Source organism: Petaurus breviceps, unplaced genomic scaffold (genome assembly GCF_028583685.1).
Source record: "Petaurus breviceps papuanus isolate PSGF00001 unplaced genomic scaffold, PetGlider_PUasm1.0 140, whole genome shotgun sequence".
Taxonomy (NCBI): domain Eukaryota; kingdom Metazoa; phylum Chordata; class Mammalia; order Diprotodontia; family Petauridae; genus Petaurus; species Petaurus breviceps.
In genome coordinates, this window is record NW_027185698.1 from 33,093,052 (window position 1) to 33,115,989 (window position 22,938).

Sequence of the window (22,938 nt, forward strand, 5' to 3'; positions counted from 1 at the left end):
AATACAACATAAATGCCCTGGGACCTCAGCTTGCTCTTTCTTTACACTAGGATCAGAGGCACAGTATACAGAGGGCACTGTCTAAGCAGAAAACTAGCCATTGTTGCCAAAAAATCTAGGTGAAAGATAGTGATGGGAAAGGGGGTATTCTTTTTTCTGTACAAAAAAAAACATGGGGTTGCTATGTGTCAGAAGAAACATAAAACAAAATCATAGGTTGAATCCATAATGATGGTGTATTAAAATATGTGTGTACATATGTGAATTGTGTTTCACATGAATTTGTATGTGTCCAGATCTGTGATTTCATCAATTTAGGGAATTCCAAACATAGAACTCCCCAAATGCAGATGAGAAACTTGCCTGGGGATACTGAGAGACTTGCCTGTGATGACACAGTTAGTACATGTCAAAGGCAAGTCTTGAATCAAAGTCTTTATGACTTCAAGACTGGTCATCTATTACCTACTACATCATGCCATGTGTATGTGTGTATATCTACAAATGCATATACATATGTGTGTGGATATAGTTATAGCTAAGGATGACAGAGACAGACATAGGGACAGTGACACAGGTAGAGTTAGAGAGAGAGAGAGATGGATGGTACAGATATAGCTATTGATACATGTCTTTGCTTTTGCTCCTGCTGTTCTCTACGTCTGTGATGACCTCCTTTCACCCTTTTCCCTGTTTAACTTCCATTCATCCTTTAAAGCCCATGTCAAATATTCATCCTTTAAAGCCCATATCAAATATCACATTTTCCAGGAAGCCTTCCCTGACCTTTCTTCCCCATCCCACCCAGTCTGTAATGACATTAATAGCTAATAATCATTAGCATTTACATAACCTCTACAAACATTTACAAACGTCTCAAATATCTTCATCCATTTGATCCTCACAACAACCTTGGGAAGTAAGTGTCATTATTATCTCCTTTTTTACAATAGAGAAAACTGATACAAACAGTGGTTAAGTGACTTGCCCAAGTCATAAGTGTCTGAGACCAGATTTGAACTGGTCAAGACTCCAGACCCAGCACTCTGTGTGCCACCTAGCTGCCTTTTCTGACAGACCTCAATAGCACTTCATTTTATGCCAATCTAATATAATTCTCATTTATTATTCTTTATTATAGATACTCATGTTGGTAACATGTCTTGCACCAGATTATAAACTTCATGAAGACAGAGATCATGAATAATCTAAATGTTGTATTCTCCTTGTGATCATTAGCCCTTTACACATTTATGCACTTGATAAATATTGGTTTAAATTAATTTGAACTGCACTGAATTGAAATTATGTTGGGTCACTTGGGCAGGGGGTAGGGAACTTTCATTCCAGATTGATGTCTGGTAGAACTGAGCATAAATAACTAAAGGAAAAATCTTTTACCCTCTGAACCCACAGTACCTTTGTCAATATCAGAGGTCTGTTTTTCTCCAGACAACCTAAAATCCCAGATCTTCAACAATTCATTTGTCAACTGTTCGGTTCCCTACTTCCCTTTGAATTGAGCTAAACTGATCTAATGAATCAGTCATGTTGTCCAAACCACCAAATGGCACACTTAGACATGGCTAACTTGGACAAAACAAAGTCTTAGCATAAAATAGTGGAAAGAACCCTGTTCTGGAGCCAGAGGAAATAGGTTCAAATCTTTGTACTACAACTTCCAACCATAATGTTGGGCAAAACACTGAATTTCTCTAAACCTCAGTCTATTAATCTGTCAAATGAAGGAAGTAGACTAAATGATCTCTAAGGTCATAGGTCTAGACTCATCAAGACTCTAGAGCCTATAATTTTAACTGATAGAGGCTATCACCTTGATACTGATCATTGCAGGCCACAATAAAGAAAGAACTTTTTTCCCCACAATTCTGGTTTCAACTTATATTTTCTTGTCTCCTTTCCAAACTAGGACAAAAGTTGAGCCCCAACTATAGAGGCTATTTGATTTTTCCTAAGATCTTTCCAAGAAAATTTATTCTCTACTCTTATGAAAATATTCCCCCCCCCCATAATAATATGAGAACTGTCTTAGGGCTACAGGACCACACACTATAGTTATAGAGTATATGTTTATATTCATATTACACAAATGTCCTTTATAAAACTTAATTTAATTTCTGTAACACGTTTTTAGAAACCTATCTTCTTGTTTGGGGTGGTGCCCATAATCCCTGCTCCTAGGGAGCCTGGGGCTGGTGCATCACTTGAGCTCAGGAGTTCCGAATTACAATAGTGATTAAAGCCAACTGGATATCCTCACCAAGTCCAGCTACAATATGACAAGCTCCCAGAAGTAAGGGACCACCAAGCTGCCTAAGAAGGGGCAAACCAGCACATTGGATATGGAACAGTTCAGAGCTCCTGTGCTGATTGGCAGTGGGATTGAGCTAATCAGTGGCCCTGCATTTTTAGCCTGGGTGAGATAGAGAAGCCTAGTTCTACCATTACTACCCCCCCCCCAAAAAAAAAAGTATGTTCTTAATATTTCAATAATCTTGTCAGTGTGGATATTCCCTCCAAAAGTGCAGGCACAGCTGGCCTGTTTGCTACAGGACAGGGGGGAAGTTTCCTCTGTTATGGCAGATGGGGTAGACTGGGAGGAGCAGGGCAGCAGGTGTGACTGGAGGGATGGAGGAGGGGTGGGTGTGACCAGCAGGATAGAGGAGGGGATATGACAGCCCTCCAGAGAGAAGGACTCATTGTTAGCTGAAAGAGAAAGATGGGTAGGTGGCTGAGGCAAGAAGGGCTGGACCAGGTGAGGGGAATGTTGTAGTCTCAGGGGAAGGGGTAGATTCGGTTGTTCCAAAGGGAAGGGCTATCACCCTTTAGGTGATGGTCTTGACCTACAAATTCTTCCCTGTGCTTCTCTGGACCAATATAAGTAGTCCTCTTCATTCTCATTGTCACCATCATCATCATCATCATCGTCATCATGGTCCTTTAGAAATTTCTTACCTAGACTTCATCACTGAATGGGCATTGCCTCAGTCAAACTGAGACCTTGGAAAGATCTCAGCTTCAAGAGGCCAATGTCTCCCACTGCATCCAGGGCCATCTCCAGTTGTCCTGACATATATCTGGCCACTAAATGGTTCTGGAGGAAAAAGTGAGGTTGGTGACTGTCTCGCTTAAATCCAATTCACCTGAATGTCATAGCATCGCCTTCCTGATGTCAAGGTCCTCTTCAAGCACGAAGTATGAACAACAGCAACAGCAAGCACAGCTATTCCTTACCTTTTAATCCTGAACAACTCTTATCTCTGTCCTCATAGAAATCTTCCATAAAGGATCCATAAATGCATTGGAGGCCTTCGTAATGGAAATGCAAATTTAAAGATCTTCCCTGCCCCTAGGCTAAAGTGCACCTGGAGCCTGGGGTGGGAGGCTTGTTTTTCAGTAGATACTTTTTGATTGGCCAGTGGGTCCAGAAGGTCGTTACATTCTCTGAGCCAGGAGAAGGCTATATAAACCCTGATTTGAGGCTTTGTTTTGGGGCTCACTTTGAGAAGTGTTCTGTGATTTAATCAGATGAGACTCTGGGAAGCCATTGTTGAGAGCCCCCTGGCTTTGAAAAACCCAGATGTTGTTTTGGGGCTCACTTTGAGAAGTGTTCTGTGATTTGATCAGATGAGACTCTGGCAAGCCGTTGTTGAGAGCCCCCCGGCTTTGAAAAACCCAGATGTTGATTTGGTATGGATGTAATGGTTGGACAGTTTGGAAAGCTGTCTACTTGATCTGTTTCTCTGTCTTGATAATTCTGTCTGTATACTCTGAAGTTCGGGGTGCTGACCTTTTTCCCCCTCAACTAGGTAAATGATATATGTTTGACTGATTAAAGTAAGCTTGTTAACCCATTTTGAGTTGCTTTCCTTTATCAAAGCAGATCTAAGAACCTGTGTTGGCAGCCACCCTGGGGACGCTGGGGTGCTTGCTGCTACAGCCTTCTTCTAAGTGTTTTCACATTATGGTGGTTAACATTTCAGTACTTGGGCTGTCCATCTGTTATCTTATGCTCTGACTACTTAACCAGCCCACCTCTATTTCCAATCATACATGTCCTAGAACATGGCTTCTTAAACTTTTTCCACTTGCAACCCCTTTTCATGTTTCAGCAGCATTAGTTAGGTTGCTTGGCCTGCACATGCTTTGTGTTCAGAACCAAGGCTGTAGTGAAACTGTACAATGCAATATGGGCAAGTGCTGTCAGAAACACCTTGGATTCATTATGTTTGATTTTTAATGAATTTTTGGTCATTGCACATTCAGAAACTTTTTACTTTTGCCAAATTTTTTGGAGTCAAGACCCATAGATTAAGAAGTGCTGTTAGGCACAGTTAGGTGGCTCAGTGAACAGAGCATCAGCCCTGGAGTCAGGAAGGCCTGAGTTCAAATCTGGCCTCAGACACTTGATACCCTACTAGCTGTGTAACCTTGGGCAGGTCACTTAACCCCAACTGCCTTGCCTTCCCCCCTCCAAAAAAAAAAAAAAGTGCTGTTAGATGATATCTTTTATACTATTTCCTACGTACAAGTCCTCACTGGTAATATGTTTGAGCCTACTTATATCCTCCATACACATTTCTATTATCCTTTGTTTCATCTATGATCTTGAGTATTCAGAGACTGTAGTGATATATGAATTACAGGCATATAGAATTACCCGAAAAATATCAATGCCAACTAGTTGGAATTTTGTGTCATAGATGACCTTCAGCATTATTGAAAATGCTATCCAATTCCCTAACAGCAATTCAGCCTGCTCTCCTGTTCAATTTTGAGACTAGCTTATTGTATGTTTGTAGTATCTATCTGGGCTATAAAATATTTAGGGATAGATGGATACTTATCCATGAAACTGTATTTTATAACCTATACAGCAGACATTCTGCATTCACTTACTTGGCTTTTCCTATGTGGGTACTTAGGACCAATTATTTTGAGTGATCATAAACCTCATTTAGGAGGTTCACCAATGTTTGTAAAGTTTTACAGAAAATGTAGAGGACTATGAGCAGTGACAACCCACAAAATAAAAAAAATACTGGTGTAAAGAAAAACTGGCAAGAGATGTGACTAAATGAGTCATCCCAGGGACATTAAGTATGACGCTAGATAAAGTACAACAAACAGATAAAAGATGAAAAAAATCTGTAGAGAGGTTTATAAACAAGTAATTATACCAATACAAGCAATGAAGTCATTTGGATTCTAAAAACAGAGTTCCAGATGAGAAAAACAATTTGAGTGGATTAAGTGGTGTGTTTGTGTATGTGTGTGTGCACGCACATGTGTATACATAGAAAAAGAGAGAGAGCGTAAAGGATTGATTCTTAAAATATATGAAGGAAGAGAAAATACCAAAGGTGACTGAAAATGTAGAATCTTATTATTACCTAAAAAAGGTAACCAAAAGAACATCAATAACATAAATGTGTCTTTCTGAGACCTCTTTTAAAATCTCTCTTGAGAGGAATAATCATACTTATAAGCCATTATTTAAAACATTGGATATATCTTGTTTAATAAAACATGTTTCTAAAAGAATATCATAATCAGTGCTTGAAGAAATTATTCTTTTTTTTTTTTACCTTTCAAGTGTTTTGAAAGACTGGATAATGTCCTTTGCATGCCCCCAAAGGAAATATACCTGGTTAGAAATAAATGCAGAAAAAAAGGATCAGTTGAAAAGTTGTCACTATCTTTGAATACAGGAGAACCTATAGACAAACAATAGCAAAAAGGAAGGTGGAAACTGAGAGGGGATGATTCTAATTAGAAGAAATCCATTCCAATCAATGTATATTGTAATGTGTATTCCACTGGGGCAGAAAAATAAGAGAGAGATCACACCATAGGATCAGGCCATCACTAAACTCAATGTCTCCTCCAGGTCCAAACACAGTCCTCTGCACACAGTAGGAAATTAGCAAAGAGGTGTAGAATATGTTTTGAATAATCAACTTAACAGGAAGAAAGCAAGCTCGTTTTACCTGTGAGAGAGTATATATTGAATGGGCAACTGGAAAGACTCCTTCTGTTGCTGATAAACATTCCGCAAATCCAACAAAGTATCCAACTTTAAAGCAACCAAGAACAACGGTGATAGCAGCAAAAAGTGTGATACTGCCTGAAAGAACAAAAAGTTAACGGCTAGCAAGTATTTCAGTCATTCCTCAATAAACTAGAAGACTGGTCTTGAACAGATCAAGAAGATAAGTGAGCAAGAAAAGCATTGCTTGGTGTCTCTTACTGAAGCCCTTCTTAGAGTCTTCTGTTTTATGGATAGAGCCCAGCCACCGGACCCAATAAAAGGGCCTTCTATCACATACAGCATGCAGCAAGGCAGCAAACATGGTCATCTATGGAACTCACAAAGAAGAGCAATGAAAGCACAGTTCTTGACGTAAGAATGATCCAATGAAAAGTAACATAACCACTCAACATTCCATTTCCATTGTTCACCAGATTGATTACAGGAAGAAGAGCAAAGACATTTTTTTTTTGTTTTTTTTTTTCTGGAAAGAAACCAATGATATTGGAATCCTTGCAAAGATTCAGGTATAAACCACAATATTTTAGAGTTCTTTGGAATATAATAAATGTTTATTGAAAAGTTAAAATGAATATGGGAGAGAGCAGATTGGAGGAGGGGATATCCTGTGGGACTGCTATTTTGGGGTGGTGGGTAGGGGAAAAACGGGGAGAAAATTTGTAACTCAAAATCTGGCAGAAACAAATGATGTAAATCAGAAGTTAATAAAGCATTAAAAAAAAAAGTTAAACTGAACTTGACATCAATTTCCACTCAACAAACACTTAATAAACAGCTAGTAGGAGGCATGAGAATGGTATCACACACAGAGCACTGGACTTGTGGTCAGAAAGGCCTGGGTTCAAGGCCTACTTCAGACACTCAGTAGTTCAATGTCACTTAAGCTCTCTCAACCCTAATGGCCTCTTCTGGACACATCCAAAAGACATAAGGACAATGAGGAAATAAGAACAATTATTATCTGTAGCCTTCATCTCACAGGACAGTATGAGGATGAAATAAGATGATGAACATGAAACATTTTGCAAACTTCAAAAGTTCTATGTAAACCTCAATAATCTTTGAGGCAGCCAAGGTAGAGGGCCAGAGTATTAGAACTGAAGCCAAGAAAGACCTGAATTCAAATCCTACCTCTTACTTTTCTTAGCTATGTAACCATGGGCTAGTCATTTAACCTCTTGGAAGTCCCTTGCTTTTTTTTTTCTTCATCTGTAAAATGGGTAGAATAATAACTATACAGAGTGTCCCAAAAGTCTTAGTGCAGTTTTAAGTTTTAATAGCTTTAGCAGCACTAAGACTTTTGGATCACCTCGTATTACTTTCTTCATAAGTTTTTTGTAAGGTTCAAATGATATCATTAAGTAAAGCATTTCACAATTCTTAAAGATACATATACACATATGTGTGTACATATATACACACATACCGCTAGACACACACATTTGCATATATGTATATATACCTCTACAGTACTTTAACTACTTATACTTACATGTATACACATTTATGGTATTTTTAATGTGTGCATGTGTGTATATACATATATAGATATATACATGTATGTATGTGAATATCTGCATGTGCATATACATATATGTGTCAGTAACTTATATGCAAGACACTGTATTTGGTTTATTGCTTTGAATATACATAATGCAGTCCTTTAGTCCTCGATTAAAGTCTTCATCTAATGCCTCATCAAGATGAGGGGGTGACTTTGGTTTTTTACAGGCCAGATAGCAGAGCACAAGTTCTGGTCTTTGTATTAAGCTTAACTACACAGCCAGGTGACAAAGGATGGGCCTGTCATCTAAGGACCAAAATGGTTAAGTGTGGGGGAGTTCATCACCATAGGGTGTGCCACCAGGTGATGAATTGTTTGGCTACAGCAACTCATATGGACCATTTATAAGGCAGCAAGTGATTACTATCCATATGGCCAAACTCATCTTTTCAGTGTTTCAGTATTAAAGAATAAATCATGGAATCCAAGATTGGGAGAATAACAGTAAATTGACCATAGCTCCGCTAGTCGTTACCTGTATGACCATGGGCAAGTCACTTAAACTCTTTGGGCCTCAGTTTTTTCACCTATAAAAATGAGAAAAGTTGCACAAGATGACTCCTTATGTTCCTTCCAGCTAACAGTCTATTGGTCTGTAATTATATGTTCCCTGGACCTATTCTGAAGTGCTTTATACTTTTTGAAAATTACATAATACCAAAAAAAAACCCTACATGAAGACTCATTGATGCCACACCCATTTGATTGGCAAAGATGTTAAAAAAGGAAAATGACAAATGCCAGAGGGACTGTGGGAAAACAGGTACATTAATGCATTGTTGGTGGAACCATCCTGGAAAGCAGTTTAGAACTGTGGCCAAAAAGTTACTGAATTGTGTATACTCTTCAATCCAGCAGTATTACTACTAGATCTATATTGCAAAGAGATCGAAGAAAGAGGAAAATGACCCATATGTACAAAAATAATTATAGCAATTTTTTTCACAAATAGTATTTTATTTTTTCAATTACATATAAAGACAATTTTAACATTCATTTTTTAAAGTTTTTGAGTTCAAAATTTTCTCCTTCCTTCCCTCCTTTCTAACCACCCCAAAACAAGTAAGCAATTTTATATGTTATATGTGTGCAACTATGTAAAACACATGTTATGATAGAAGAAATAGAAGAGGAAAAAATCACCAAAAAAAGTGAAAAGAGTATGCTTCTATTTGCATTCAGATGGCATCAATTCTTTCTCTGGATAGGGATAGCATTTTCTATCATGAGTTCTTTGGAATTGTCTTGAATCATTTATTGCTGAAAAGAGCTAAGTTATTCATAATTAATCATTATACAATGTTGCGGTTGTTGTGTACATTGTTCTTCTGATTCTGCTCACTTCACTTTGCATCAGTTCATGAAAATCTTTCCAGGCTTTTCTGAAATCCGCTTTATAGCAGTTCTTTTAGAAATTAGGAAGTGCCCATCAATTGGGGAATGGCTGAACAAATTTTGGTATATGATTGTGATGGAATATTATTGTGCAGTAAGAAATTATTTAAGGAATGATTTCAGAGAAATCTGGTTAGATATGTATGAGCTGATGCAAAGTGAAAAGAACAGAACCAGGAGAACAATTTATGTAACAACAATAATGTAAAAACAAATAACTTAGAAAAACTTAGGAGCTGTGATCAATGCAATGACTAACCACAATTCCAGAGGATTCATGATGAAACACACTACCCACCTCCTGACAGAGAGGAGATGGGCTCAGAGTGCAGAATGAGAATTATGGTTTTTGTAACTTTTTTGTGGATTTTTTTGAAAGTGACAAATTTGGGATTTATTTGATACACACACATACATACATATATATATACATATATATATATATATATAGAGAGAGAGAGAGAGAGAGAGAGAGAATTTTATTTTTCTTGCTTTTTCAATATAGAGGCAGGAGATAGTGGAAGAGAATGTAGAACCGAAAATTTAATTTTTTAAAAAATGACTTTTAAAACTAAAAAAAGAGAAAAGACTCATTGGACTTGAAGTGAGAAACTTGAGTTTGAGTTCAAATTCTGCTACTTACTATCTGTGTGACCTTGTAAGTCACTTAACCTTCAGTTTTTTCACACATAAAATAGGAGGGTTAGACTAATCTCAGGGCAGCTAGGTGGTGCCATAGTGCATAGAACATTGGGTTTGGAAAAAGGGAGACTCATCTTCCTGAGTTCAAATCTGGCCTCAGACACTAGCTGTGTGACCCTAGATCAGTCACTTAACCCTTTTTGCCTCAGTTTCCTCATCTATAAAAATGAGCTGAAAAATGAAATGGCAAACCACTCCAGTGTCTATGCCAAGAGAACATGGGGACATGCAGAGTTGGACAGGACTGAAATGACTGAACCACAAAACAACAATATGACTCATCTCAATTTTAGGTCCTTTCTAGCTGGGATTGCCTATGATTCTGTGGTCTAGGTGTTATGAGGAAGCAGAAAAGTACAAGTGGCAGCATTTCCATAGCAATATTTTCATCGGCTCTGTCTTTTCTCCACCCTAGACCACAATTCCCAAGAGGATCAGATGGCCTGAGAAATAAATGGCTGGAGGAATCGTGTGTAAAACTCAATCTTTGGAAAAGAGAGGAAAATAAATCCATAGCAATTCAGAAGGCAGGAAAGGGAGTGGAAGGGGGAAATTATCTCCCACAGAGATTGATTCTACAAGTCAACAGCCTTTTCTCTCTTCATAGAATCAATTATGCAGTAATTTCCACTCCCATGGGAAAACACTATAGCCATGCTACCAAGCCATAGAATTATTGCATTAACCCTGTAGGCAACTCCACCCTGGCCTATCCTCAGATGAACCCTGATTGTGTCTCCCTATCCAGTAACCCAAGCTTCAGGATGAAGACACCATATGTAATCTCTTAGGTACATATGTGTCTTTATTCCCATCTTTTCTAGGTGGTATGTTTGGAGGCAACCAAGAAAGGCCCCCACCCAAAAATGTTTTCCTGACTGGCAGGAGCTAGTATCTAAAATTCCCACCATTGGAGGTGGCTAGGTGGTGCAGTGAATAAGAGCATAGGCCCTGGAGTCAGGAGGACCTGAGTTCAAATCTGGCCTCAGACACTTGATACATTTACTAGCCGTGTGACTTTGAGCAAGTCACTTAATCCCAATTGCCCTCCAAAAAAAAAAATAAATAAAATAAAATTCCCACCATTTCAATTTCGTTGTTGTGTCTTAAGATGGTAGCTGACTCTAGATCTCAGTCATTAATCTGGTGTTGATTTATCACAAAGTATCATAAATTTAGAGCTTTAAACTGCCTTAAATATTATCTATTATCCAGCTCCCTAATTTTATAGATAGTGAAACTAAAGAGATTAAGGGACTTGCCCAAAGTTACACTGATACTAAGTGACAGACCCTAGATTTGAACTCAGGCCCTCAGATTCCAAATTCAACACTCTCTTCCAATGCTTCCTAGTCTGATCATTGCCTGTAGGTAGGACCCTCAAGCAAAGAACCAGGACAGCTAAATATGTATATTCTGATTTGCATCATTTGCTCTTGATTTGTATTTATATTTTTCATTATTTTATTTTTTGGTAAATTGTAAAATTTATTTTAAACTTACATGCAAAACGAGAAAAGGAAAAAAATAAACATTGCCATATATACAGCAGAATATGAGAGGATTCAATATAAAATGGTAAGTTTCCATTTCAAGAAAATCTATAGAATAAATACTACACAATGTTTTCAAAGCTGCCCAGCTTTTCTTTGCTTTCTTGTAGGTTTTTTTTTTTGGTTCTCTGCTGTGTACTTATTACTTTCTTTTTTCCTCTCCCCACCTCACCTATCCTAAAGAAGGTTACAATTAAGTATGGATATGTGTGTGTATATATATATATATATATGCATATATGTAAGCCCATACCATACTTATTTTCACCTATCATCTGTTTCTCCGAAGATGGGTAGCATCTTCCTTCACAAGTCCATGTCTTTCCATGTTTTTCTAAATCAACAAGCTCATCATTTCCTACATGATAGCAATATTCCAACCCAATTACATCCCATCTGAGAGATTGTCTATGAAAGGAATGAGAGATGAAGCAAAGAACTCAGCAAGATAACAACCCAATTATGTAGACAATGTGGTGGTTGAGAGAGTACCCCAAATGGGGGATGGCCTAAAAATCAAGTGTGTTGTTTTAATATAGGCCAAAGAGGCTAAAGGGCCTTTTATCTGTGCAGCCACATCAAGCTTTCTTAGCAAAGATATTGGAGTGACTTGTCATTTTCTTCTCTAGTTCATTTTATAGATAAAGAAACTTAGGCAAATAGGGTTAAGTAACTTGTCCAGGGTCACACAGTAAGTGTCTGAGGCTGGATTTGAACCCAGGGTCCCCTTTACTCCACACCCAGCATTCTATCCACTGAGTCACCTAGCTGGCCCAGGGGTAGCTATACTTTTTTTTTTCATGACAAAGAGAGAAGGTATGTGTAGGTCATTTATACAAGTCACACTGTCCACCATCTTCATTAAGGGGAGGAGTCAGGAAACTTGGTTGCCCAAGAGCCTTTTCTCCAACCAACACTTTGGCTAATGCCATGATATATCCAAAGTCAGGAACTCAATTTGTGTTCATCATAGAGGTGGTTTGGGCACGTAAGGAAAAATAGGTTCCATAGCCCAAGGTGCCTTTCAATCTTCTTATCATAGGGCATAATAGAGTCCAGGCCACTGATTGCCACCCCCTCTATTTTCAAGATTGTTTGGTGGAAGGGATGATACTCCAAGGGGATAGAACCAGTCTTGTTAATGGACATTGAGATCCTTATCTTCTGCCTCTTGTATTGGTCACAGAGTACAGCCAGAAGGTTCTTAGTACCATGATCTCTTGGAGACCCTTGGAGAAGTAGAAATACTTGCAACAGTTCTGATATGAAACACCTAAAGACAACATCTACATCAGTGTGAAGTGTTCTTTCCCTTTCACAGTACATTACCAGGTTTTTTTTTTTCCTGGATGAGGCCCAATATACTCATCTGTCTCTTCCCCACACAAGAGTGTATCATTTGGTTGTTCTATGTGCCATATTCTGAATTTAGGCACAAGCTGATAGAGAGGGGTGTACTCAGGCCAACAGGTCACTGATTGACTCGACTTATCCCCAGCTTGAATTAAGCTATCTAAGTCTATATTCCATAGTACCCATGCTTTCATATTACCCATATTGGAGATGAGCTCCAACACCCTTTTATTTGAGTTTTTGGACCATGTACTACACTTGCTCAGTGTAAGGTATCCGGATTTCATCATCCTCAGACCAATAAAAGACTGAGGAAGGTGGAAATAAACTGTTTCTTGATAGGTAATCCTTTCAGCTGTAATGAATGGAGAGACTTTCGGGAAAAATTTGTAATCATTTGCATGAAGGTTATTTTTATTTGTTTGTTTCTTAACCGTGTCTCTCGCCGGTCCCATGGCTGAGTAAAGTCTGGGAATTCATCCTGTAAAGGTATCTAGACACTTTTTTGAGACCTTTGTCTACCCAGTTATGAGCTGAGCTAGGCAGGTATGGAGAGAATGAGACTCTGCTTGGGTGGTTGCAGATGACTTTCTGGGGGGTTGTTAGGGAGGCCAGGATTCAAGGTTGAAGGGACCTAAATGAAGCAGCAATGGCAAACCAACACTGCCAATGGGCACAATTAGAGAGGATACTGGAATAAAATGGAAAGGGAGCTCTGAACTTGGCCTCACTGGAGTTGGGAAATCAATCCGTCTAAGTGACTTAGATTTGTCAGATAGATTTATGCAGACTTTGCTGAAGGTCTGAGGAGGACAGAAGAGTTGAAAGAACAGTGGCAGTCCTGGTGTGGCTGAACCCAAGCTTCCATTCAGCCTCTCACCCTGAACCTGCCAAGGAGTGTTCTGTGAGGTCTTGAAGCTCACCAAGGAGCTTCAAGAGTAACTCTCTGAGATTTCCAACAAGGATACAATCAGGTAAGTTCTGGAGGAGATGGAAACTTGATATGAAGAGAACCAGCCTGATATCAGCCAGGTTAAGTTATATGGATGAAGAGATTTGATTCTGATAAGCAAATTTCAGCACTTTTTTGCTAAGAAATCTAAGTTGAACCATCCCATATTTGCATGACTGATTGCTTCCAACTAGAGATCTCCAGTAGGAATGTGGTAATGTCTTACCCAAGCCCCACACAATGACACATATTAACTGAAGAAATTGAATAGTTCAATCATTTTTTTTAAACTCTTGCCCCAAACCTGAAATGTTTGGATGCAGATGAAGAATTAAATATTACAAAGTATACAAAACCCCTAAAATCCTATACATTTAAGTGTGGTGTCTAAAAAACTATGAAGAATTTGAAAATGATATTTTACTTTTATTTGAGAGAGGAAAAAAGTCAGCATTTTTATATACATTAAAATGTGATTAGTTAATAAGGGAAGGAAGTCTAAAGCATGTTTTGTCATAAGTGTTATGAAAACATTGACAAAATTCCATCTTGGAATTGTCTTGAACCTTGTCTACTAAACCCCCTTTTCTTCTTTTCCTGTTAGCATCAAAGGATCATAGATCTAGAGCAAGGAGGGGTCTCCTTCCTTATTTTATCATGGCTTTAAAAGTCACAAGGAGAACTTTCTGGTGTATTAGCAAAATATTTTCAGTTTTCATCGTGTAGTTTATAACCCCTGTCTCACAAAATTATTTAAGTTTTCCTTCTAAATAAATGACTTGGGGATTTTTTGTTTTGTTTTTGGAGACAATCAGGGTTAATAAGTGTCTGAGGGCAGATTTGAACTCAGGTCCTCTATGACTCCAGGACTAGTGCTCTAACCACTGTACCACCTAACTGCTTTATATAACTTGGTTTAAAAAAAAAGATATAGAAAATATGGAAGCAAAAGAAGATAAAGAAAGATATATACAAAAGCATGGCATAGTTCTCTAAGAAATAATGTTAGGATCATTAAAGCTGAGGTTTACAAAGAAAACTAAGGACAAAAAAATAGAGGTTTGGCTTTACTGGGAGAAGAAGAAATAACAAGAAAAGGGTGGCGCCAGCATAAAGCTGGATGAGATTATGATTTAGACATAACAGAAGAAAAGGAGGGAGAGAGGAAACAAGCATTTATTAAGACAAAGCTGCTTAATTCATTTTCTTTCTGTCTTCTTTTTCAAGAAAAATTATTTTTGGATATAAAGGACTGAACCCAAGTAAAAGAGGAAAGGGAAAATAACTACCACTAGTTTAAGACCTCCTAGGTGTGGGCACTGTGCTAAGCACTCTGTATTTATTAACTCATTTGCTCTTCACAACAAGCCTGGGAGGTAGGTGCTATTATTATCTCCATTTCACAATTGAGGAAACTGAGGCAAACAGAGGTTAAATGCCTTGCCCAGGATCACACAGCTAGCAAGGGTCTGAGATTTGAACTCAGGTCCTCCTGACTCCAACTCCAGGGCCATATTCACTGTACTTCTTAGCTATCTTTTTTTTTTAATTTCATTTTTAATTTATGGGGGAAAAAACAAGCATTTCCATAACATAGTACAATAAAAAAGATGATAGAGCATGAAACTGCAAATCTACTATGCACAACTTTAGACAGATGATAAGTGTTCAGCTCACTGCTTTTGATGAATTCATGTCAGCAGGTCACAATAAGTTATATCATGGAATACCAAAATTTTTTAAAACACCCTAGCTTCTGAGCCACTCTCATTTGCCTACGGAAGATATTGGAGAATAAGAGGACTTCAGAAAAAGGAAAGGTAAAGAGAAATAGAGAAGGGGAAATGTAATAATTTTATAAAAAAAGGAATGACTACAGGCTGGTGGAGTTGACTGATTCTTGACAAAATACTACAATTAAAAGAATGGTCAGTGGTCTAGGAAAAGAATCAGTAAACCCAAAGACAGAGCATAGCCTAATTGAGAAAGGGGCATGCCAAGCCAATCTCATTTAATTTTTTGATAGCTACTAGACCAGTAGACCAGGGAAATTTCATAGTTATAGTTTACTTAGATGTTGGCAAAACATTTAACAAAATCTCTTGCTATTCTTGTGGAAATGATGTGGGATAGGCCACAAGACAAGTGGATGTGGAATTGATTGAATGGTTCCACCCAAAGAATAGTCATTAATGGTCCAGTATCAGCCTGGAAACTAATCTCTAAAGGAATACTGCCTGGATGTGTGCTTGGCCTTGTATTATTTACCATTTTTATCAATGATTTGAATAAAGGCACATGGCATTCTTATCAGATTGCAGATCTACCTAGCTATCTAGAAAAAATAGCTAACTTGAACAGAGTCAGAATCCAAGATTGCAATAGGTTAGAATTGGATTGAATATATTTAATAGGTATGAATGTAAAGTTTTGGGTCCTCAAAATGAATTTTGTAAGTAAAAGATGGGGAAACTGTGGCTAGACTTCACCTGAAAAATATTGAGGGGTTTTAGTAAGTGCCAAGATCAATGTGAGTCAACTGTGTGATGTCAGCCAAAAAAAAAAAAAAAAGTGGTGTTAGACTGAATTAAAAGAAGTATAGTCACTGAGACTAGAGAGGTGATATCTTGTTCAACTTTGCCCTGGTTAGCCAACATTTGAAATATTGTGTTCAATTCTGTGCACCGTGTCTTAAGGACATCGATAAAATGGAGAACATCCCAAAGGAAGTAACCAGGATGATGATGGTCCCTGGAATCAGACAATGAAGTAAGTCCCACAGGCAAGGAACATTTAGGCTGGAGAAGAAAAGACTTAGGGAAGATATAATAATATTAATATCTTACCTTATACATCATTTTAACATTTACAAAGAGTTTACATACAATTCTCATTTCATATCTATCCTTCAATATCTGAAGGGCTATCAATGAAGATGGAACAGATGGTTCTGCTTGGTCCCAGTGGAGGAGACTATGAGCAATGGATAGATGTGGCAGGGAGACAAGTTTCTCCCTAATATTGGAAAATCTTTGTAACAATTAGAATTATACAAAAGTGGAATAGACCTGGGAGGAGGGGTGGTAGTTTTCCCCTCATTGGTCTTCAAGCAAAGGTTGAATGATCATTCTTCAGTTACATTGCAAAGGGGATTCTTGTTTCGATATAAATTAAATTGTCCTCTGAGTTTCTCGGAATTCTGTCTCTAGCCACACAATAAGTTGATTGCATATAGAGGGATAATAGAGACACAGATTCAGTACATAGAGGAAACTTCTCAGAGATGCCAAACTGTACTACATTTACATATAGTTTCTTTCTACCAAACTTTTTTCAAATTTAGTGGGGATCACGTACTACTGAAAGACACTGTTTTAGCAGAAGCTCAATTTTTTTCAATTGAGGTCTCAAAGTAAATCATTCATGAAACTTTTTCTAATTTCCCAGGATCAGATTTTGATGAGTTTTCAGTTTTTCAACAAACTAGATTTTCCCAGTTACTCTTTCTAGTGCTAACTGCTAAGATATGCTCATTAACTGATTCATCCATGCCTTGGGTGTACCTGCAAAATGTCTACCTTGGGCCTGAAGTTCATAACATTTTTCCAGGATAATTAGACTAGTTCATCTTTGATTAAAAAAAATAACAATGGGGATGGCACAGCGAGTAAGAGCACAAGCTCCAGTGTCGAGATGACCTGGGGATCAAATCTGGGCACAGATACTTAGCACCACACCCAGAAATAACTGGTCATGTAACCTTGAGCAAGTTACTTAACCCCGATTGCTTTAAAAAAAAATAACAATGACACCCTTCCTTAATACATCCCACAGACCAACTTCCTCTTCAAGAACATTGCTTTTCTTTCTTCTTTTTTCTTTTATATTTATTTTATATTAAACTTATGGAATAAAACAAGCATTTCCCTAATACAGTAAAATTAAAAAAAAAAAGATAAGTGCACATGAAACTGCAAATATATTATGTACAACTTGCTATTTCTTTTAAATGTATAATAAAGTTATCATGTGGGGTTTTTTTTTCCTTTTTTTCTCCCCCCCTTCCCCCAGAGATGGCTGCTATTAGACACTTTTCCTTGAACATTCCTGGGGCATGGAATCATTTGACCTTCCTCCAAGTTTGATAATAGTTCCCACCGGCTTACAAAGAATTCTCAGTTTCTCTTAGTCAGATTCATTTCAGTTCAAGAGGAACTACTTGTCAGTCACTAGCCAAGGCCAGCCCAAGAATCTTACCTAGTGAAGGTAAACTATTAACTAAGAATGTCTAGCTACAACTCCAAATATGTAGAGGAAAAGTAGGGGGAAGAATTTTCCATGCACCCAAATGCTTCTGATACATTAATGCTTATGAAATACAGGTAAATGATACTTCCTACCTGCAGCCTCTTCCACCAACTTATCCTCCATAGAAATGCCAAATTTCATATTTTCAAAATGCAATTCTGGTCTGATTACCCAAATATATATATATATATATATACACTCAAAAAATCATCAGTAGTTTCTCATTGCCTTCAGGATAAGATACAAACTCCTCACCCTGGCATTTAAAACTTTTCGAAACCAGGCTCCCTGTCTACTGCCCTAGTCTTATGAGATATCACTCCCCTTTATGCACGCTCTATTCTAGTTAGGTAGAGGAGTCAAGAAGACTTGAGTTCAAATCCTGAGTAGTAATTTACTAGCTGTATGACCCTGAGCAAATCACTTAACTTCTTTCAAACTCAGTTTCCTCATCTATAAAATGGGGATAATAATAACACCTCTCTCAAAGAGTTATTGTGAAGACAAAATGAGAAGACATAACATGTAAAGTTCTTTGCAAAGCTTAAAGTGACTAAGATATCCTATATATCCAACATTCTATCTTGTATTTTTAAAAATGAATGTTTGGGAGTGGCTAGGTGGTGCAGTGAATAGAGCACCGACCCTGGAGTCAGGAGGACCTGAGTTCAAATCCAGCCTTAGACACTTAACACTTACTAGCCATGTGACCTTGGGCAAGTCACTTAACCCCAATTGCCCGGCCTTCCCCCCTCCAAAAAGCAAAAAAAAAAGAAAAGAAAAGAAAAATGAATGTATATCACATAGTACTTTGGATGGGGGGTATTATATAAAACACAATAGGGTCCTAAAACCACCCTTCCACACCCCAGACAAAGCTAGGGATCATTCTTCTAGCTGAGGTTCTTAACATTTTTCGTGCCAGATATCTGAAGCCTATGAACCCATTTTTAGAATAATGCTTTAAAATACATAAAGTAAAATAAAAGTGATTAAAAAGGAAACCAATTATATTGAAATAAAGTTATCAAAATATTTTTAAAAACCAAGTTCACAGTCACCAGGTCCATATAGTAGAAACTAATAAATAAAGAAGATAAAAATCTTGATATTTCATGAATTTACAATTTGGTCTATGGGGCTGATGCAGGTAATGACTCTTTAATGTCTTTCTGTGGCTGAAAATATTCACACACACACACACACACACACACTGACTCACTCATTCACACACCAGTGACTATTCATCTGATGATGGGCCTATCTCTTCTCAGTTGGGTTGGTCCTCTGACTCCAGACAGTAATGCATCCCTATGCCTGGACTTCAGCCTTTCCAGCCTGGTAGGATCAGGTATATTGTAGGTATACTGGAAGAACATTGGAAGAAGGCCTGGATTGACTAACTTAGATGAGTGACTGTAGACAAACCCCTTCACCAATAAAATGGGGAATATGATATTTAAATTCCTTGCCTATTAGCACTTTATAAAATACTATATAAATGGAGTTAAAACCAAGGAAATAGAAAGTATTTCTACTAAAATTCTTCTCTGCTGCCTTATTATGGTATACAGGTTGTTGAAGGTCCTGCTGGTGGAACCCAAAATTTGGCAAGATTCTACTCTGCTGGAAAGGTTTCTAGTATGTCCAGGTGACAGCCTACCCTCTTATCCAGCTCCCAATCTAAGTGTAGAGAAGTTCAACACCAGCAAATTGGTGACTTTTTAAATTTTTTTTTTTTTTGCCATAGAAATTCAGGAAACATCTACAAAGGCCGTGTGGATGGACTGAGGTTCTAGTGAATAAAACTACAATGTGGTGAAAAGAACACTAGCACCAAGTCCTAGTTTCAAATGATAGTTTTGGCATTTATTCCTTTGAGATAGTCACTTTAATTCTTTGTGCCTCGGTTTCCTCATCTGTAAAAGGAGGGGATTGGTCTAGATCAGGGGTTCGTTTGATTTTTTGTGTTATGGACGCCTTTTCAGAATGCTTTTAAATACATAGAACTACAAAGGAAACCAATTATATTTTCATAAAGATGCAATGTTTTCCCATCCAATGTTACAGAAATCCTGAAATTTATCCGTGGTGCCCTTGGGTTAGCTGATCATAGGATCATAGATTTAGTATTGAACAGAAGTTTAAATGACCTATTCCTGGTTTTTACAGATGAGGAAACTGAGACCGAAGGAAGCTGGGCGATTGAACCAGTCACATAGGTAGTCTACTAGAAGATTAGGGGTTCAAACGCAGGTCGCACCACCACACCACAGCCCCTTTCCACTGCACAGGACTTCTAAGGTCCCTCTCAGCTCGAAATCCTATGCACTTCCGAAGTATAATTAAGTAAGGAGGAGGAGGACTTCAGCACGCCCCGGTGCGTCCAAGTGGGGCAGAGAACCCATTCCCCCTCTGCCCCTCACCCCGTGCGTCCTCCGGCAGAACAGCTCCCCCGGGGCTGGAAGATGGAGACAGGGTACTCACCCCTTAGCCAGCGGGCCCCCGCGTAGGTGTCCTTCTCCCGAATGAGCCTCCGCTGCTTGTAACTGCGGCTCACGTACCACAGCATCCACAGGAGCTGAATGAGCATGAGGGTGATGATGTAGGAGAGAAGGTCGCCCTTTCTGATGCCCGTGGCGTGCACTGCCCAGGCGAACATCAGAAGCAGCCCCGCCACGAACACATTCAGCCCGTACTGGCTGCTCAGCACCTCGGCCAGCTTCTGGGGGTAGCCGGTTGGACTGGAGACTGGCGGCGGGGGCAGCTCCCCGAGCTCTTCTCCCTGCTCCCACTGCAGCCCCTGACCCCCAGCGACCTCCGGCCCCCAAGTAGACACGGGCAGCGGGCGGTTCGCAACCATGCCTGGCAGGCAGCGGCACCGGTAACAACGAAGACCCTCTGAGAATCGCGAAGGAAAAGTTGAGCTGGCCTCTTCTCCACGCCGGCCGCCACCACCCCTCCTCGCCCTACCTCCGAGCCAGTGACCCAGCAGTATAAACGCCCCAGCGGGAATTGAGGCGCTGTCCACTGTGCTGAGGGGGACTGGCGAAAGCCCGCGCTCTTCCAGCCCACAACGCAGGAGTCCTCCCAACCACTGACCCCAAGTCAGTGCGAAAGAGCAGAGAGGAAGAAAAGAACCCAGTCAGCGGGCGTTGGCTTGGAAGAGCCACCAACCAAGGAAAGGATAATAACACGGCAGCTAATAGCTACTTTCCCTACCCTCTGCTGCCTTTTGTATCCAGCGCCCTTCTTGGCGTTCTTCCCACTCCCTTTTTTGTCTGTCTTCCTCTGTCTGTTCGACTCTGGCTTATCTGCGTTGACTGATAGACTTTCCAGTTTGTTTGCAAAGTGGACTATCCGGCCAGAAAGACACAGTCTAAAGTGCTATGGTCTTAACGCTCCCCGGGCTCAGCTGAGAGAAAAAGTATGAGAGCAAGAGTGAGTCGAGCCAGGAGTGAGATAGGGGGAGCAGGGGGAGGAGGGATGGGGGAGAATATGCGCATAGGTACCTACAGAGGAGGTGTGTCTGTGCATTGTAAAGGCAAACAACTTTAAAATACTTTAGAACCCTGATCAATGCAACATCCAACCACGTCTTCAGAGAGCTTATGATGAAACGTTGTCTCCTTCACAGAGAGATGACGGATGGACTCGACTCTGCCATAGAAAGAGACGTACATCTTTGGACAGAGCAGCCATGCGGATTCGTTCTGCTTGACTATGCTTAGTAGGTGTTTTTTTTCTTTGTTTTTTTTTTTTTTAATTGGAGGTTGTAGGGAGGAGTGGGTTGGCCAGCAATACAAACGCCAAAAAAAGAGGACCATAGAAACTTTTTTTATATTCACAGAAGAAAAGTTAAAAAGTAATGACAGAAATGCAGGACAAGTTTGAAAGTGATATGTGGAATTTGTTATAAACTTTTCATTAAGCCATATAAAATAAAGGTTCAGAATTTCATATAAAATTCTTTTTATGTGTATATGAACATGGTTTTGGGGGGTGTTTAAGGTTTTTTTTTAAAGTTTAAAGTGTATGTGATGACTTTACATATATAACGGGCATCCTATTATTTGCCTTCTCAACAGGTGGGGGAGGAACTGGAGGGAAGAAGAGAATTTAGAACTAAAAATGAAAAAAGAAAAGAAAAATAATAATAATAATAAAAAAACAAGAAGGTGCAAGTGAGTATGTGTTGGAGAAAAAAAAAAAAGCTAGCTCTTCCTAGTTCCTTCCTCACACACCCTCCAAGACCCTCTTAAACTGCCCAACACAAAGAAAGTCTTAGAACCTAAGATTATTTAATATATTTGTAAAGTGTTTTGCAAACCTTAAAGTGCAATATAAATGCTAGTTATCATTATTAAGGCAGCTATCTGTGGATATCACTGGACCTGGGATCAAGAACTTGCTAGTTCAAATCTGGCCTCTATTAGGTCTGTAACCCTGGGCAAGTCACTTCACCTTTGTCTGCTTCTTTTTCTTCATCTATAAAATGAGGGTAATAATAGTGCCTACCTCTTAGAGTTCTTGTGAGGACAAGTGAGGTACCTCATTCTACAGATGACAAAAAAGGGCCGAGAGGCCCAGAGAGACTGATTCAAAGCTACACAAGAGAGAAAGGAGACTGGGTCTCCTGACTCACTTCATTTGCTCTTTCCACTATACACCCACTGGGCTGGGAATATGTACTAAAGGACATAAGGACAGCCAGGAGAGTCTGCTTGTAGGAATGGTGAGTGGCATTTATATGGGGTTTGACATTGTCTCATTTGGTCTTCACAAACCTTTGAGATACAAGTCCAAGCATCCCCATTTCACAGATGCAGAAACTAAGCCTCAGAAAACTTAAGTGACTTGTCCAGTGTCACACAAGGAGTTAGCATCAGAAGTAGGCTTCAAACCTACCTCGTTTAGCCTTCTCTAATCCATCACAAATTCTAAGATGGTGTGGCCATGAACTTTCCACCCCAGATGAACCAATTCCTTTCATTTTTTGTGAGAATCACAAGATCAAGAATAGAAATTCCACCCCATC

General features: G+C 39.0%; 1 protein-coding gene across 1 annotated transcript in view; it reads right to left on the reverse strand.

The window, feature by feature from the left end:
• OTOP1 (otopetrin 1) overlaps positions 1 to 20,763 on the reverse strand; it is a 33,403-nt gene extending 12,640 nt beyond the window's left edge. The window contains exons 1-3 of the mRNA XM_069074002.1: positions 20,388 to 20,763; positions 6,012 to 6,148; positions 5,610 to 5,668 (exon numbers count right to left, since the gene is read on the reverse strand). Of these exons, the coding sequence (XP_068930103.1) occupies positions 5,610 to 5,668; positions 6,012 to 6,148; positions 20,388 to 20,763 (572 nt within the window). The remainder of the gene's footprint in view (positions 1 to 5,609; positions 5,669 to 6,011; positions 6,149 to 20,387) is intronic.
• Between the last annotated feature and the right edge of the window lie 2,175 nt (positions 20,764 to 22,938).